General features: G+C 40.0%; 1 protein-coding gene across 2 annotated transcripts in view; it reads right to left on the bottom strand.

Annotated features, from left to right (window-relative positions):
• Nucleotides 1-17,440, bottom strand: part of card11 (caspase recruitment domain family, member 11) — a 321,723-nt gene that overhangs the window by 159,441 nt on the left and 144,842 nt on the right. Inside the window, exons 3-4 of one of the 2 annotated variants that reach the window (XM_072268714.1) lie at nt 10,289-10,426; nt 6,559-6,884 (exon numbers count right to left, since the gene is read on the bottom strand). In XM_072268714.1, coding sequence (XP_072124815.1) covers nt 6,559-6,884; nt 10,289-10,426 — 464 coding nt within the window. The remainder of the gene's footprint in view (nt 1-6,558; nt 6,885-10,288; nt 10,427-17,440) is intronic. The other variant, XM_072268715.1, reaches the window with a different exon arrangement.

The raw sequence follows: 17,440 nt of genomic DNA, 5'->3' as shown, positions 1-17,440 counted from the left end.
TGTTTTAAGTGTACTGAACAGATCACTTGCATGATAAGATGGAGTCATGTCCTCACAATGTACCCTGTCATGGCCCTGCACGTTACTGTCTCAGCACTGCACTTTATCTGTGACTATCATTGTAGTCTGCATTCTATTATTGCTTGCTGTACTGATGTTGTGAAATAATCTGCAGGCATAACTTGCCTTTCAATATACCTTGTACATCTGATAATAATTTTACTAAAATTACCAATTATTTGAAGAACCATCTTCTGCAAGATTTTATCGGTCTTGGCAGTCACAAGAATTTGCACCAGAAAATATTTGCTCTTTCACAACAACAGTGTTGTTTATTTACCAATTGTTTAGCATGTTTCTCACTGCATGGAAGTGACTGCACTTCAATAATATTTCATTGGTTCTACGTATTTTAGGATTCCTTGAATCTACACAGTCTTGGGTTTTCTTTTCATATGTGACCATAAAAAGGGAAAAAAATGAAGAACATGCCTCAAATTAGGAGTGAGAAATTTCATGTCAGAGACTTTTTAAGTCTCCTGGGTCTCTTAGCAAAGTGACACTTGCATGGATTTAAACAGATAAGATGAAAATCCATTGCTTGGGCTAATGATTAATGGAGAGGAATCTCACTCCCTGGCTATTTATATTATTCATAAACGACAGCAGAAAGCACTTGCTAGTAATACAAGCCACAAGCACCTGGGGATCTAGGTCAAGTCATGGGCTAAGAAATGACAGGTGGCTTCCAGACTGAAAAATTCAATCTGACTCTCACTTCAATGAGAGATCCGAATGCACAAGGGCCACACTCAGTATTGGAATGAGTGATTTGGGCTGAAACACTTAAATAGGGCTGGTTCAAGGGAAGGAATTGCTTGGGTTGTGGTTGTTTGGAATCAACCGCTCTAGAGAGCTGATGTGGGTGAATCTTTGAATATGCTCAAGACCCAGATAGGCAGGTCTTTGGTCCATTTGCGAATCGAGGGCAGGGAAGTGGAGATGAGATCAAAATCGGATGTCAATGATCCTACTGAATGACTGAACAGATTTAAGTGGCATTATAGCTTATTTCTAGTACTATTTTTTCTATTGTTATCTCACTGTCAGTGAGGGTGTATATTCAAGATGCCAAGAAATACTCAAAATTTTATGTTATGATACAAAAGAGAAGCAACCAATATAACTACATTAATAAAAGCAGTGAAGATTGTGAGATACATGATGAATAAATCAGATTTTCTACCAAGCATTTGGCAACAAGCTGTTTAATTACTTTTAGTTATTTATGGATTTCATTGTCACACATAGTAATTTGTTTTACCTGCACAGTACTGCTGCCACAAAATTACAAATTTCAATGACTTATGTCAGTGCCGATAAATGTGATTCTGGTAAGGACAATGGGTCACCGCTCATCCTCTTTTGGGTTGTAAGACACGGAATTTGTGAGTGGTGCCAGTAGAAGTCTAACCCCTAGATGGACGGCACAAACCAAGAGGTTTGAAAGGTAGAAACCAACCAGAACATCAATCGGCCTGTCCTTCAGGTGTGGTTGCCAACATGATTCAGAAACAAGATGAATTCTGCTACAGACTTGGGAAAGTGAGCATGAGAAATAACTTATTTCTTTACATAGAGATACAGCACAGAGCCCAAGCTGTCGAGTTATACCCATGTGACCAATTAACCTACGTCTTCGCAATGTGGGAGGAAAGCAGGCGCCCAGAGGAAGCCCACACAGTCACAGGCATAACGTACAAACTCCTTACACACAGCGGCATAACTGAACCCAGGTCACTGGTGCTGCATTTGTGTTATGCTGTTAATACTTGCATGCCACCGCAGTGATAGTAAGTGGCAATAATGAGCTGTGGAAAGTCATGACTTTTTGGATTGCACTCCAGTCACAGTCACGTACCTTGCTCTGAACTAAATGCATTTGAAGAAGAGATTGCCAAAGGGCACAGTAGGCTCAGTCTAACTAATATATTCATGAGTATAGGCGGAAATTATCACTACCGCCCTCCTAAAATACATTTTTAAAGTACGACAAATTAAAATGATAAGATCAGAGGTTTGAAAACCAAATATTCTACTCAGCTCTTGCCTGTCTGTGAATACTCCATTTGATGAGTAGTAATTCACAAAGTATAATGGAAGAGAGGCTTGACCAGTGAATATCTACCATATATTGAAACTATTCAATTAATGTGAAGCTTATATCAATGAGGCTAATCAAGGAGAGGCTATTAGAAATTACCTGATAATAAATTCAAAAGGATTACATAAACCCGTTCAAGTTTATAGCTAATCTTTATTTGGAACCCAATTTTTATTAAATGTAAGAAGTAGCTTTCATCATTAACTTATAAAAAGATGCTTACATATTCTACCCACTTTCACTGAAGAAATGAAAAATGATTGGGATGTTATCCAGATCTTTATAATGCTGAGTTATGAATAATGAAAATACAAGCAAGTAATTTAGTTTAAACAGTGAGTGCAGTATTAGAGAGCACAAGTTCAAAATCAACATGCTTTGAGCATGTCTAATTATTATAAAAAATCTTTATTTTCTCACAGAACAGAAAATATTTGCAAGTGAGGGCCATCAAGATTTGATTAGTTCTTGGAAAAATAACTGGAAGTATATCTGGCTGCAAATGGGATCAAAAGGTTATAAGCATAGAGACAGTCAATCATATCACTTACAGAACAGATTGGTTTCCTTGAAGTTGAAATCTTGAAACTTTCATTTCAGAAATGCCACTGTTCGTGGCTTGAATAATGTGATGTTAATGTTAGATTCATATACTGAAGTCTAGTTGGCTTCATTGGATCATGGGCATTTTGTGTTCTTAAAATAGAACTCCTTTGGTATATCTTTGTTGAATAGGGTTGTTCCTTTGCTAAATGAGACTGCTAAGTGGGTATCACAATGAATCTTCTCATTATACCCAATTACCTTAATCATTCCAGCAAGCATACGGCTGTGAATGTGGCTCTATTTTTTTCGGGACTTGTGAAGTGCAGTAATGATAGTTTATTATCTCTGCTGGCAGTTGTATGACAGAATCAAAAAAAAAAATCAATGATCCAGTGGTTTATAAATGAATGCCAATGATTAATTGATCAATGTTAACAGCTGACAGATTGGCCTTAGTGCTCAATGTATCAGCATCAGTGATTAATGTATTAACCATAGTACTTCATGGATCAGTCTTAACAGATCAGTCTTAATAGATCAGTGTTCGCATTTTGTTTTATGCTCCTTTCCGCATCTTGTTTGGCGCATCAGGCAGCAACACTGCCGTATCTTTAGCATTTGTCTGTTTTTACGAGGCCAAGCTGCTAGCTCGACGCTCAACCCAGCACGGATGGAAAGCATGTAGGGAGCCAATTAGCAGTTTATGGATGAGTGTTATAAGTTATCAAATCAACACTTTCGTTAACAGATCAGTTTTAGCATTGGGGGATTGATATTAGTGTTTAATCCGTCAAAGTTGGATGAATCGCAGCTGTGAATGTATAAATATTAATAGTCAATACTGGCAATAAAAGGATCAATATTAGCTATTAGTAGATCTATGTTATCAGTTATTTGATTAATCTTAGCAATTAATGCATTAATTTAGCTGTTGGGTCAACCATGATGACAGATAGATCCATGTCAGCAGTTGATTGGAATGGTGTTAGCGGTTAATGGATTGATGTTTGAAGTTAATGATTCAGAATTAGTAACTAATTGATTAAACTTAGCAATTAACAGTTTTGTGGCATTAATTGATGCTTTGGAGCTAGTGGCTTCTGAATTAATGTTAGCAGTTCATAGATCAATGTCAATAGCTGACAGATCAGTGTTAGTCCACTTGTTGGCAATAAAAAGTGTTAATGAAATCTTTTGTGCTACTGATTGAATTTGTCTCTCAGCAAGTCAGAATATTTCCTGATTGCTTTTCCGTTATGAGCAATAGCCTATTACTAGCAACTGCATCTCTAAGTCCAAGAATCCGCTCAAGAACTGGAATAGGCTTCAAATAGCAACTAGGCCTCAGGTGCTAGATCCTGAGGCATCATGCCCAGATTGCCCTTTAAAGTGCCAAAATATATTTTTAATGGAGAAAAATAAATCAAATTAATGAAAGCAGTTTATTTGAAATTACCTTCATACTGCACATTGGCAATCCTAATCAAATGCCGAGCACAAAACTGAGGAGCCAGACTCGAAGTGTATCAGATCCCTCAGTTCAGCACATCAGTGGTGTGACCAGCAACAGAGTGAGATATCAGCCATCTATAACTTTTGCATTTCAATGTGTGTGATGGATCTTCACTGTCCAAGACTTGGGAGGCCTTTTAGCCAAGCTTGGCTTTCTAACAAGGCAGTTGACTCTTCTGGGGTGAAAGAGTGTTTTAGAGTAAGTTAAACCTCCAACAAATATTCCTTGCTCAGCTTCTTATCATAAACAAGAACCAGTCTTGAGTTCTTATTGTAAGTTGCAAGTAATAATCAGTCTGAAGTTAAAAAGACAGCTTTGCAAACAAACAGTGCTGTCTACAGAGCACAGGCTGCTGGCCCACAGCACAGGGCTGGCTGCTCAAAAGATGCAATGTAAGACAATAGAGTCATGTTAATTGAGCCTGGGATCTCTGTTTCTAGACGCTTTTAGACTGTCCCTGTGCATTTTGCAACAAAGCTATCCGAAAAAAAAAATCACGTGTGTGAAATCATCAAGTAGCAAAATGCAGGATAAGTGTTAGAGAGCAGTCAGGCTTGTTAGGAATGGTCAAGGAACAACACGAGGAATGACAGAAAGACAGGATTACTAGAATCCATTCCTCTGCATACATGAAACACTGGCATAGGAAGGAGTTAATATTTAAGGTTGAAGATTGGTTGTGACTGGCCTCCATAATACTTCATAATAGTTTCTTTCAGAATACTCTCAATATGATATTTAATGCCACGATTTGTTTGGGTGCTTTGCAACATAAATTATTTTTAAATTGTATTTGCTTTATAGATCATACCCACACAGTTCCATTGTTCTGTTCCACCCACGACATGAGACAGAAAAGGGAATTTGTGCAGAGATAAGCACACATGCCATTATGTGCGGAGTCTTTTCTATTCTCAGAATGGAGTTAACTCCAAGACAGGTGCAGGCAAACAAAATGATGGCAAAGGGTCATGCCTATTAGAAACCAAGATGTCAGCTTTGGTTGTAGTAGCTGCCATTCTCTGAGACTGCAGGTAATTCGTTCAAACCTCTGTTCAGGGCGCAGGAAAATAATGTCAATCAACATCACTGGTGATGGAAACGCTAATCTGCATTTACTCCTGTTAGAAAATTCCATTTGACTTCTCAGCTGGACTCAAGAGATTCCATGTAAATACTTGGAGACAAGATGGAGAATTCCTCCACTGACTTGACCAAAGTTTGAGTTTGAAGAAATAATAATAGAGTTAAAATTATTTACCTCTTTTCTGTTTGTGGGACATTTCAATAGTGACATTTTATGTGCAAATTTCTGTCTTTTCCTTTTTTACAACAACGTCACAACTCTAAAAAATACTTCTACCAGGTGTGAGGGACTTTGGGAGATCCAATGATGGAAAATACACCATAAAATCAAATGTTAGACTGGAATGGCTTGACTGAGTAGGCAGCAATATTTGTATGCCTTTGATAACTGATAACTTAATCCATTGCAACATTATGACTGGATGATAATCTTATGACTATTAAATGATCACAGAATTAACTTCTGCAAAAACTCTTACTATCATGCATGTAATTTCAAAGGGTTGCTCAGTCTTCAGCAGTTTAGATACTATACATGTTCTGAGTCAGCCAGATTTCCTCTTCAATCAGAAGATAGACTAAAAATAATGATTCATCCTGATAGTGTAGCTAGCTTTGCAAGCAATCTCTAATGTTAATGTTCAGTTTTGATGTTGGAGGTTCTAACTGTAAAAAGTAGGCTGGTAGTTTGATTGATTAGTGTCATTTCATGGCAGGGTCTGTGCCTTTGGTGCTCTCTATTATGAGCAAATGTATGCATAGCTGATTTGGATTTTGGACAAATATTTTGCAGGGAATAAATTCTGAAGTACAGTTATTAGATCTACTCTGCATGACACCAGGAAAGGAGCTAAGAACTTTTTCTCACTTTGCAAAACTCTTCAGCGTAACTGCCAATTTCATCAGTTTTCTATTCTAGCTTCTTCTCAGATAACACAGTATCTTGCTGAGCTTTGTACCAGCACACAGCAGCATTGCTGAATTGTTACTGATTCTGCTCAGCAGTATTACAACACTGTCACTAATTACTCTCAGTAGAATTATAGCACTGACACTGATAACCCAACACAAAGAAATTAATAGCAATAATACTACAACCCCAATTCCAGCAGTATTGCTGGTTTGTGCCAATTCCAGTGCTGCCACGGAACAGTTCTTAGTAACTTATAAATATCATTGGCATAAGTCTAGTGACTTATATTAGTCAATAACTGGTTGGGCTAAATTTTCCGCATATCTATAACCTTACCTGCAGTTGCAAATCTCGACTTCTCATCACTGCCATATTCTTCTCCTCACTAAGCTGTGCGTATCTCATGGCCAAATTGTAATTGTCATCCTTGACTTTCATAAGCTCATCGTTGTAGTTGTTTCTTTCCTCCTTCATCTTGTTGTAACGTTCCTGGAACGTGTGAAGCTCTTGGTTCACCAGCTTGAGCTGTTTCTTCTCATCTTCCAGTTGCTTCATCTTAACCTGCATATCACATCGGGACACTTCCTTTGCCTTTGTCTGCTGCTGGAGTTTTATCACTTCATTCATCAGGAACTGTGTGAGACCCTCATGTCCTTCCTCTACTGGAATTAAATGCATGATTGTCAATGACAGAAGGCAAGTGCAAGAAAGATTTTTAAAAAATTCCTCCACACTTGTGTCACATTTCCTCAAACATCAATAACAATAGACAATAGGTGCAGGAGTAGGCCATTCAGCCCTTCGAACCAGCACTGCCATTCACTGTGATCATGGCTGATCATCCACAATCAGTACCCTTTTCCTGCCTTCTCCCCATATCCCTTGACTCTGCTATCTTTAAGAGTTTTATCTAACTCTTTCTTGAAAGAATCCAGAGAATTGGCCTCCACTGCCTTCTGAGGCAGAGCATTCCACAGAACCACAGCCCTCTGTGTAAAAAAGTTTTTCCTCAACTCCGTTCTAAATGGTCTACCCCTTATTCTTATACTGTGTCCTCTGGTTCCGGACTCTCCCAACATTGGGAACATGTTTCCTGCCTCTAGCGTATCCAATCCCTTAATAATCTTATATGTTTCAACCAGATCCCCTCTCATCCTTCTAAATTCCAAGTGTATACAAGCCCAGACACTCCAATCTTTCAACATATGACAGTCCCGCCATCCTGGGAATTAACCTCATGAACCTACGCTGCACTCCCTCAACAGCAAGAATATCCTTCCTCAAATTTGGAGACCAAAACTGTACACAATACTCCAGGTGTGGTCTCATCAGGGCCCTGTACAACTGCAGAAGGACCTCTTTGCTCCTATACTCAACTCTCCTTGTTATGAAGGCCAACATGCCATTCACTTTCTTCACTGCCTGCTGTACTTGCATGCTTACTTTCAGTGACTGATGAACAAGGGCACCTAGATCTCATTGTACTTCCCCTTTTCCTAACTTGACACTATTCAGATAGTAATCTGCGTTCCTGTTCTTGCCACCAAAGTGGATAACCTCACATTTATCCACATTAAACTGCATCTGCCATGCATCCGCCCACTCACCCAACCTGTCCAAGTCACCCTGCATTCTCATAACATCCTCCTCACATTTCACACTGCCACCAGCTTTGTGTCATCTGCAAATTTGCTAATGTTACTTTTAATCCCGTCATCTAAATAATTAATGTATATTGTAAATAGTTGCGGTCCCAGCACCAAGCCTTGCTGTACCCCACTAGTCACTGCCCGCCATTCTGAAAAGGACGCCTACTCTTTGTTTCCTGTCTGCCAACCAATTTTCTATCCATGTCACTACCCTACCCCCAATACCATTTGCTCTAATTTTGCCCACTAACCTCCTATGTGGGACCTTATCAAAGGCTTTCTGGAAGTCCAGGTACACTACATCCACTGGCTTTCCTATGTCCACTTTCATAGTTACATTCTCAAAAAATTCCAGAAGGTTAGTCAAGCATGATTTCCCCTTCGTAAATCCATGCTGACTCGGACCTATCCTGCTACTGCTATCCAAATATGCCGCTATTTCATCTTTTAAAATTGATTCCAGCATCTTCCCCACCACTATTGTCAGACTAACTGGTCTATAATTGCCTGTTTTCTCTCTCCCTCCTTTCTTAAAAAGAGGGATAACATTAGCTACTCTCCAATCCGCAGGAACTGATCCTGAATCTATAGAACATTGGAAAATGATTACCAATGGGTCCACGATTTCTAGAGCCACTGATTCTTAAGTACCCTGGGATGCAGACCATCAGGCCCTTCGGATTTATCAGCCTTCAGTCCCAACAGTTTACCCAACACCATTTTCTGCCTGATGCGAACTTCCTTCAGTTCCTCTGTTACCCTAGGTCCTCTGGCCTCTATTATATCTGTGAAGACAGATATCCCTAGTGAAGACAGATCCAAAGTACCTGTTCAGCTCGTCTGCCATTTCCTTGTTCCCCATAATAATTTCACCCGTTTCTGTCTTCAAGGGCCCAACTTTGGTCTTAACTAATTTTTTCCTCTTCACATACCTAAAGAAGCTTTTACTATTCTCCTTTACATTCTTATAACTACCTGAATTTTTTCTCAGGGTAATAAAAAGTGTGCCTCAAAAGAGTACTATCAAGTTTTAATGCTGGCCCAGATATGAAAATATTAGATTGGTAATGAAAATCTTGATAAAAGATTTGGATTTTAAGAAGAGTTAAGAGAAATGAAGAAGCTTGGAAACCATACTTCAAAGTTTAGGACCTGTTCAGCTTTAGTACAGCAGTAATAAAAAGCAGCGATCAGCCTTGTTTAAAATAAAATTACTTTCATTTCAGCATCAGATGGAACTCTAACTGATGCAGAATTAGATCTATGATTTGAATTCAAAAATATCCAAACTCCAGTCTTTGTACAACCTATACTTTTGAACAACATCAAATTTACATTTTTGGTTTGTGTTCAACAGCTACCAAATACCATAAACATGAAAAAGGCATTGTTTATTACGAATATTTACTTCCTTCCATTTCTACTGATTTTCATTTTAAAATTTTCTATTTTAACAATGATGGTTCTTGGGCAAGTGGCTTTGAGGGATTGCTAAGCCTAACAGAAGGAAGTTGGTTTAACGTTGTTGGAGATATATTTCAATGTGTAACTCAAGTTTGGGTGAAGTTACCGGTATATACCAGTGTGGGTGGCATCCATCATTCAGGACACGCTCCATTTGGGACACTCTCTCTTCTTCTTACTACCAGAGATGAAGTACAGGAGCTTGAAGACCCATACTCAATCATTTAAGAACAATTTTTTCCCCTTCACCTTTAGATTATTGAACAGTCCATGAACACTACCTCATTATTTTTTCACGGCTTATTTATTGCTGTAATTTATCATGAATTTTGTATCTTTGCATTGTACTGCTGTTGCAAAATGACACACTTCATATTACGTAAGTCAATCAGAATAAACCTGATCCTGCAATAAGGTGAAATAGCTAATACAAATAACTCAAAACAGTTCACGTTTCATTTATATTAATTCAACTTGTTTATATTATTGAAATCACTAAACCCTAACAGCTTCTGTTAATTGCAGAATCATAGAATGACTACACACAGAGATCGTTTGGTCTTTTTTTTAATCATGCTAGCTCTTGGGTAGGTTTATAGAAATCTAATGTTTCTGCTCTTTCCTCTTAACAAGTTCAAAATACATTGAACACTAAGGTTCCTTTGCATTCAAAACAAGACCTTAATTGGGCTTAGCAATAGCACAGAGGAGTATTGCTCTAATTCCCGAGAGTAGTACTCAGTTTTTAGGGTAACATTTAGTTTAATCCAGTAATGTCAACAGTCTACTCTTGATCAACTTAAGTATATAAAGGATAGAAAAAGAAATTGTTATAGTTAACCTGTAGTATGCAACATAAAATATATCCATTTAAGTGCAATAATCTAATGGTTTAAAAGAGAGTTGCTTTGCAAGTAATGAAAATAAAAGTTAAGTAAGTATAATCGCTTTACCTACTATTGTAGAGAATCTCCGTGTGGGCTCCTTTCCAGTGACCAGCTTGTACAGTTCTGGATAATAGAACTCCAGACTCTCCAGAAAAACAACATATCCTCTCTGCCCTTTTGTTTGAAGGATATCTAGCAAACGGCCTTTGGAAAGAAAAATTAAATGAGACTTGAATTTTATTATTTTCTCACTCACTCAATTTTATTTACTCCCAGAGACAAGAGCTGGGAATTTTCATAGATATATGATATTACAGATCATAGACTTTTCACTGATCAATAAACACAGATCATATCAGATGGATTTATTCAATTTCTATTGCAGGGTAAGGTGGATTAAGAAGTAGTAAAGCAAGACACTGATAAGCCTCTTTCTGGTATTTGTTTTATTGGTGAATTTCTCATTTACTTCAAATTACAATTAGAAGTGTGTGATACTGTGCACCACAGTGGATTACAGAGACCCAGTTGCTAAGATCATGGAGCTTCAGGGTGCTGTTCTTGACATTTGTTTTTGGAGAAATCCATTGACTTCATCCAGTATCTAAGCCAAAAGAAATTCCGCTCCTCCAGCTTTCACCTGGTGGATGACAATAGACAATTAACTACCGTGTCCCTGCTTGCAGTCATGATGCCTTCATTTGATGAAAGTGCATGGAACCGCTGGCATTGAACCACCAGGTGGCTACTGAGCAATGAAGACAGCTCAATGACCCATTGACTCACATCTTCAGTCTGCACCCACAAACACATCTACAGCATAATTATAACGCAAAATATGCTGCAGTACTGAAGCAGTAATGCAATACTTGCACAACATGGACTTTGTAAACAGCACTGCAACATTTGGCAGAGGCAGATGTCAAGATTCATGGTGGAGTGTTATGTCCTTTATTACTTGCCATACAGAGGAGAAAATCCTTGATAATGGCTGTACTACAAACCATGCTTCAAGGCGGAAAAGAGTTGCAGCAATTAGCATTGCTGCCTCACTGTTACAATGATCTGCATTCGATTCTGACCTCTGTGCTGTGTGGTATTTGCATCTTTCCCTATGACTTCAGGCCCTCCTGTTTCCTCCAACATGCTAAGATCATCTGGCTGGCAAGTTAATTGGCTACTGTAAATTACTGTAAGTGGGTGGAAGGAGAATTGGGTGAGAGTGGTGGATTGTATTGTATGAATACTAGTTTGTCATGAAGGGGACAGTGGTCCAAGGGCCTGTTTATTTCCCTGACTCTCACAAGTATCTTAGGTGCAGGAGGAAGGGAGGAGGCAACCACACAACCCCTTCTGTCAAGGAGAATCATCTCAGTGTTTAGCCAAGAACTGCAATGTCACTTTCATGTTCATAATTGATTTGCTTCCCTCTGCCACTGAACTCCATATAAAAACTGAAAGCTCCACAAAATAAACATTCCATAATACCATAAGGTATAAGAGCACAATTAGGCCATTTGACCCATCAAGTCTGCTCCACCATTTCATTCAGTCATGGCTGATCCATTTTCCCTCTCAGCCCCAATCTCCTGCCTTTCCTCATTTCTTTTCATGCCAATCAAGAATTCCAAACTAATCAAATCACAGCACATTGGACATAAGAATTATCATTACTAGTGTATTTCTTCAATATCTATCTTCAATGTTCCTTTGCCTTTCAAGTGCTCCCACATGATGATGCACCAGTGGATGTAGCTAAAGGAAAGCCACAAAGATGAACAGAAGATTGGCTGACGGGCAGAAGCAAGGAGAGGGAATAAAAGGGGCCTTTAGTGGTTGGCTCCCAGTGACCAGTGGTGTCCTCAGAGTTGGTATTTTGTCTGCTTCTTTCCAGGTTGTATGTTAGTGCTCTCAATAACAGATTTGATGGCTTTATGGCCATCAAATAGGTGGAGGGGCAGGTAGTGTTGAAGAAACAAAGAGTCTGCAGAAAGATTTGGACAGCTTATGGAATACAGTGTAAGGAGCAGTATGGTCATACACTTCGTTTGAAGTAATGAATGCATAAACTGTTTTCCAAAAAGGGAGTGAATTCAGAAATTGCAGGTACAAAGGAATTTGGGAGTCAGAGTGCAGGATTCCTTGATGTCAATCTTTAGGTTACAAGCAAAGATGTAATGTTAAGGCTTTATAAAGATTTGGTCAGACCACACTTCAAAGCTCAAAGTAAATCTATTATCAAAGTACATACATGGCCCCATGTACAAACCTGAGATTCATTTTCTTGCAGGCATACACAGAGAATCCAAGAGTGCTGGCATTTGAGAGGGTCCAAAGACAAGAATGATCTCAAGAATGAAAGGGTTAATGTCTGAGGAATGATTGATAGATCTGGGCTTGTACTCACTGGAGTTTACAAGAATGGGGGGGGGGAGAAATTCCCATTGAAACCTAATGAATATTGAAAAGCCTAGATAATGTGAAGATGTTCCCAGTAGAGGGAGAAACTAGGACTGGAGGAGTACCGCCTCAAAATAGAAGGATGTTCCTCCAGAACAGGGGTTCCCAACCTTTTTATGCCAGGGGTCTACAGAGGAGTCCATGGACCCCAGTGTGGGAACCCTTCCTCTAGCACAAAGATGAGGATGAATTTCTTTAGCCAGAGAATGGTAAATTCGTGGAATGCATTTACACAGACAGCTGTGGAGGCCAAGTCATTGGGTATATTTAAAGCAGAGACTGAAAGATTGTTGATTAGTAAGGGCTTCAAGATTATGGGGAGAAGCCATGAGAATGGGATTGAGAGGTAAAGTAAATCAACCAGGATCGGATGATGGAGCAGACTCAATGGGCCAAATGGCCTGTTACTGCTTCTGGTCTTATAACTGGAAGAAGGCCATTGGCTCCCGTGTAAGTGACTTCTGATAGATTTGGGAGATTACTTTAGAGCCCAAAAGACTACACTGCGTACACTGTAATCCTCAACCTGGAAACAGAAGAGTGAGGGTCTCATTCTGTACTTCCATTGCAGCATGTGTAGATGTTGGGTGTTGGCTGCCTGTGCTCAAAGACTAAGTTTCTAGTTTGGGTGCACATGTGTTGTAACATTTTTGGCTACGAATTTCACACTTTAAGGCACTGGCTCCAAGCACTATGACTGGCCTAATATCAAGCTGTTACTGAATCCAATTTTGCTGATAGGCTTCCCAGTGCAGGCTAAAGTTTACTGTGTGCTCAGTCTGCACCACCTAAATCCTCTTCTGAGTCCTTTGTAGCAGAATACTTCAGCAGTCTTGTCCTCCTATAATCTGGCATCTTTGGTATATTTTTGTCCTTCTCTGATTGGTGGCTATTTGTGCCTGAAGTCCACCACGTCTAAATTCCACATCTATGTTTCTATTAAAAATATGCATAGTCAGTATCTGAGGTGGCAAAACCAGCTGGTGCGTGGCTTCTTGCAACTCCTCCGCCGCCTGCCTCAGTCTGAGCGCTTGGAAAGGCACAAGAAAAACATTGTAGTGAGGAAGGAAACTAAGGAATATGTGTTGGACTGTGTACAAACATCAGAAAATCCGTGGACCGAGGTGGGGTCAGAATGTGAGAAAAAGGATTCGATATGATGACCCCAATGCTTTTATCCACCCACTAGCCCTAAACTAACCCGAATGGGACTCTGTCTGACAGTTGGGCACAACCCAGTCTCCAATCTTCTTGAGCCTCTTAATCATCAGTTCAGGGTCTTGCTCTGTCAGTATTCACAGGGGATCAGGGCAACGGTAACTCAAATAACCACACTTACAACAGTGCAGAAGATCACTTCTGGATGCACAACACGTCAAACCTTGAAGCGGATGGGTAATGGAGAAGACCACGAACATACACCCAGTGGCCACAGGAGGTACCTAATAAAGTGCTCACTGACTGGATACCAACATGCAATGACATTCAGTGTTTGCATGAAACTCACAGAGTGAACAGTATGCACAGCGATAATCAATACAAACACAACAATAAATTTTACACCCTGCCCTCTTCCAAGTTGTGCCATTCTTCATCATTCCCTTGGTTGGATTCAGTCATAGAATAACTGACAACTTTCAATCAGGCATTATTCATTCCCTTTAAAATATACCACCTCACTTTAAGCCCAGCAAGAATCAAAGTGAACCAGTGGGAAAGGGCTCCCACATTAGCAGCAATGGTAGTGTTGGCTATGGTGTTGAACTCATTATAGTACGCAGCACGCTAAAAATAATTGATGTTCTGCCTATACTCCAGTCAGTGAGTGGCCATTATATATGCCGAAAAATCGCTGTTTATTTTCAAGGGCAATTGAATTTAGCACCAATAATTTATTTTACAGCAAATATCTTTTTTTTCCCAAAGCAAACAGAAACTGTTGCCTATTTAAGCAGTCTCCAAAAATGATTGGACCTACTGCAATCTCCCAATAAAATGCAAAATTATTTCTCCAACAAAATGGAGTGAAATAATAGAAATATATGCATAAGAATTGATGCAATAGAAATGATAAGCATAATCTCAGCATTTACAGCACTGGATGATTGATTGGGAAAGTGCACAGTTACCTCAGTTCTTGCCACATGTGTCATTGGATGTAGTCAGTCCCACAAGTACATTTGCACAGTTTGTCTGAAGGGCAAGACATTCATTTTTTGCTGTGAACCAGGTGATATGGAGAAAGACTGAAAAGAAGCTCAGCTATTTAAGTCAGAAGCTGCTCTAACCATAATGGATACCCAGAAGCAGCTAATCGTACAAGTCTGCGAAGAACCACCGGAAGGGAAAACATGCAACGGAAAAGCTTCCAGTTGAGATAAGACCAGAACTCCTAATAAAGTCTATTTTTTCTTGTTTAAGGTACAGCAAGCCTTTGAATACGTAGAGAAAGAGAAGAACATATAGCAAAGCTCTGTACTGGAGGAACATACGACAATAAATACCTGGGGAAAATAATTAATTGCCAAAAAAGATATGACGATATTATAATATATTCAACAGCACTTTGAAAACCTATGATCTCAACACCAAGCACAAGGCAGCAGGTGCATTTGAACATCATCACTCTGTTTAAATTATAAGACGATAAGACAATAAGATGAAGAAGCAGAACTTGGCCACTCGGCCAATCAAATCTGCTCCTCCATTCCATCATGGCTGATTTATTATCCCTCTCAACCTCATTCTCCTGCCTTCTCCCCACTACCTTTGACATCCTGGCTAACCTGGCTATCAACCTATGCTTCAAATATACTCAATGACTTGATGTGCACAGTCGCCTGTGGCAATGAATTCCACAGATTCATTACCCTTTGGCTAAAGAAATTCCTCCTCATCTCTGTTCTTTATGGACATTCCTCTATTCTAAGGTTGTTCCCTCTGGTCCTAGACTCCCCCACTATATGAAACATCCTCTCTACATCCACTCTGTCTAGGCCTTTCAATATTTGATAGGTTTCAATGAGATAAAACTCCACAAATAAAGGGACAGAGCCATTTAAAACACTCCCCATATGTTAACCCTTTCACTCCCAGAATAATTCTCGTAAACCACTTCTGGCCACTCTCCGATGCCAGCACATCTTTTCTTAGATAAGGGGCCAAATCTGCTCATAATACTCCAAGTATGACCTAACCAATGTCTTATAACAGCCTCGGCATCGCATTCTTATTCTTATATTCTGGTCCTCTCGAAATGAATGGTCACATTAACATTTGCCTTCCTTACCACCGACTCAACCCGCAAGTTAGCCTTTTTTATGCCATGGACCAATACCATTAAGCCACGAGTCCATGGACGCCAGGTTGGGAACACGAGATAGGGAATCTTGCACAAGAGCTCCCAACTCCCTTTGCACCTCTAATGTTTGAATTTTCTCCTTATTTAGAAAACAGTCTACACCTTTATTTTTCTACCAAATTGCGTGACCATACACTTCCCTGCACAAGATTCCATCTGCTATTTGTTTGCCCATTCTTCCTTCTGTAGACTCCCTGCTTCCTCAACACTATCTGCTCCTCCACATATCTTTGTATCATCTTCAAACTTGGCCATAAAGCCATCAATTCCATCATTCAAATCAGTAACATACAGTATAACATGAAAAGAACCAGTCACAACACCAGCTCCTACAGAACAACACTTGCTACTGGCAGCCAACCAGAATAGGCCCCCTTTATTCTGATGCTTTGCCACCTGCCAATCAGCCAAGCTTTTATTCATACTAATATCTTTCCTGTAATACCATTAGCTCTTATCTTGTAAAGCAGCCCCATATGCAGCACCTTGTCAAAGACCTTCTGAAAATCCAAGTAAACAACATACACTAACTCTCCTTTGTCTATTCTGCCTGTCATTTCCTCAAAGAATTCCAGCAGATCTGACAGGCAAGATTTCATCTGAAGGAAACATGCTGACTTTGGCCTACTTTATCATTCGCCTCCAAATACCTTCAAACCTCATCCTTAGTAATGAACTCCAACATCTTCCCCGCCATTGGTGTCAGGATAACATCATTTGAACATAACATGATTTTCTGTCACGGTCAGGTCCATTAACTCCTCATTCCAGTTATTTCCTTTTCCCTGTGGTCCATCGGGTGCCTTGATTAAGGCACCTATTTCCCATCCGAGCCGGGGGAGCATAAAAGCTCCGGCTTACAGCTACTCGGTGCTGGACCGGCACCTGAGCAAGTGCAGTTGTGCCTGATTCCGGTCCCCGTTTATTGTGGACTCTACGTGGCTCCGGTGCCTGGGGTTGCTTTGTGGATTCAGTCGTTTTCATGTCCAGCTGAGTAGCCAGCCGTTTGCCGCCACTCTGAGCCAAAGGTACGAATTCTGCCATTTCCGTGGCCAGCTGAGATTTGCTGGCTGGTGGCCGCTTCTCCGAGCTGAGATTCGAATGAACTGTCGTGGTTTGGATTTCGTTGTCTCGTATCCAGCTGAGTAGGCAGGCCGTTTGCCACTACTCAAATGGACTGTTGTTTTGTTGTTTCGTATCCAGCTGAGTAGGCAGGCAGTTTGTCGCTACTCGAATGGACTATCGTTGTTTTGTCATTCTAAGTCCGAGTCCAAGTCTAAGTCCAGGCTCTGTCTCCGAGCCCAAGTTCAAGTCCAGAGTCCAAGCCCAAGCCCAAGACCAGGTCTAAGTCCTGGCTCTGTGTCCGAGACCAAGTCCAAGTCCTGGTTCCGTATCCA

Source organism: Mobula birostris, chromosome 9 (assembly GCF_030028105.1).
Source record: "Mobula birostris isolate sMobBir1 chromosome 9, sMobBir1.hap1, whole genome shotgun sequence".
Taxonomy (NCBI): domain Eukaryota; kingdom Metazoa; phylum Chordata; class Chondrichthyes; order Myliobatiformes; family Myliobatidae; genus Mobula; species Mobula birostris.
The sequence above is the reverse complement of the archived record's forward strand: the minus strand, read 5'-3'. Positions and strand labels throughout refer to the sequence as shown.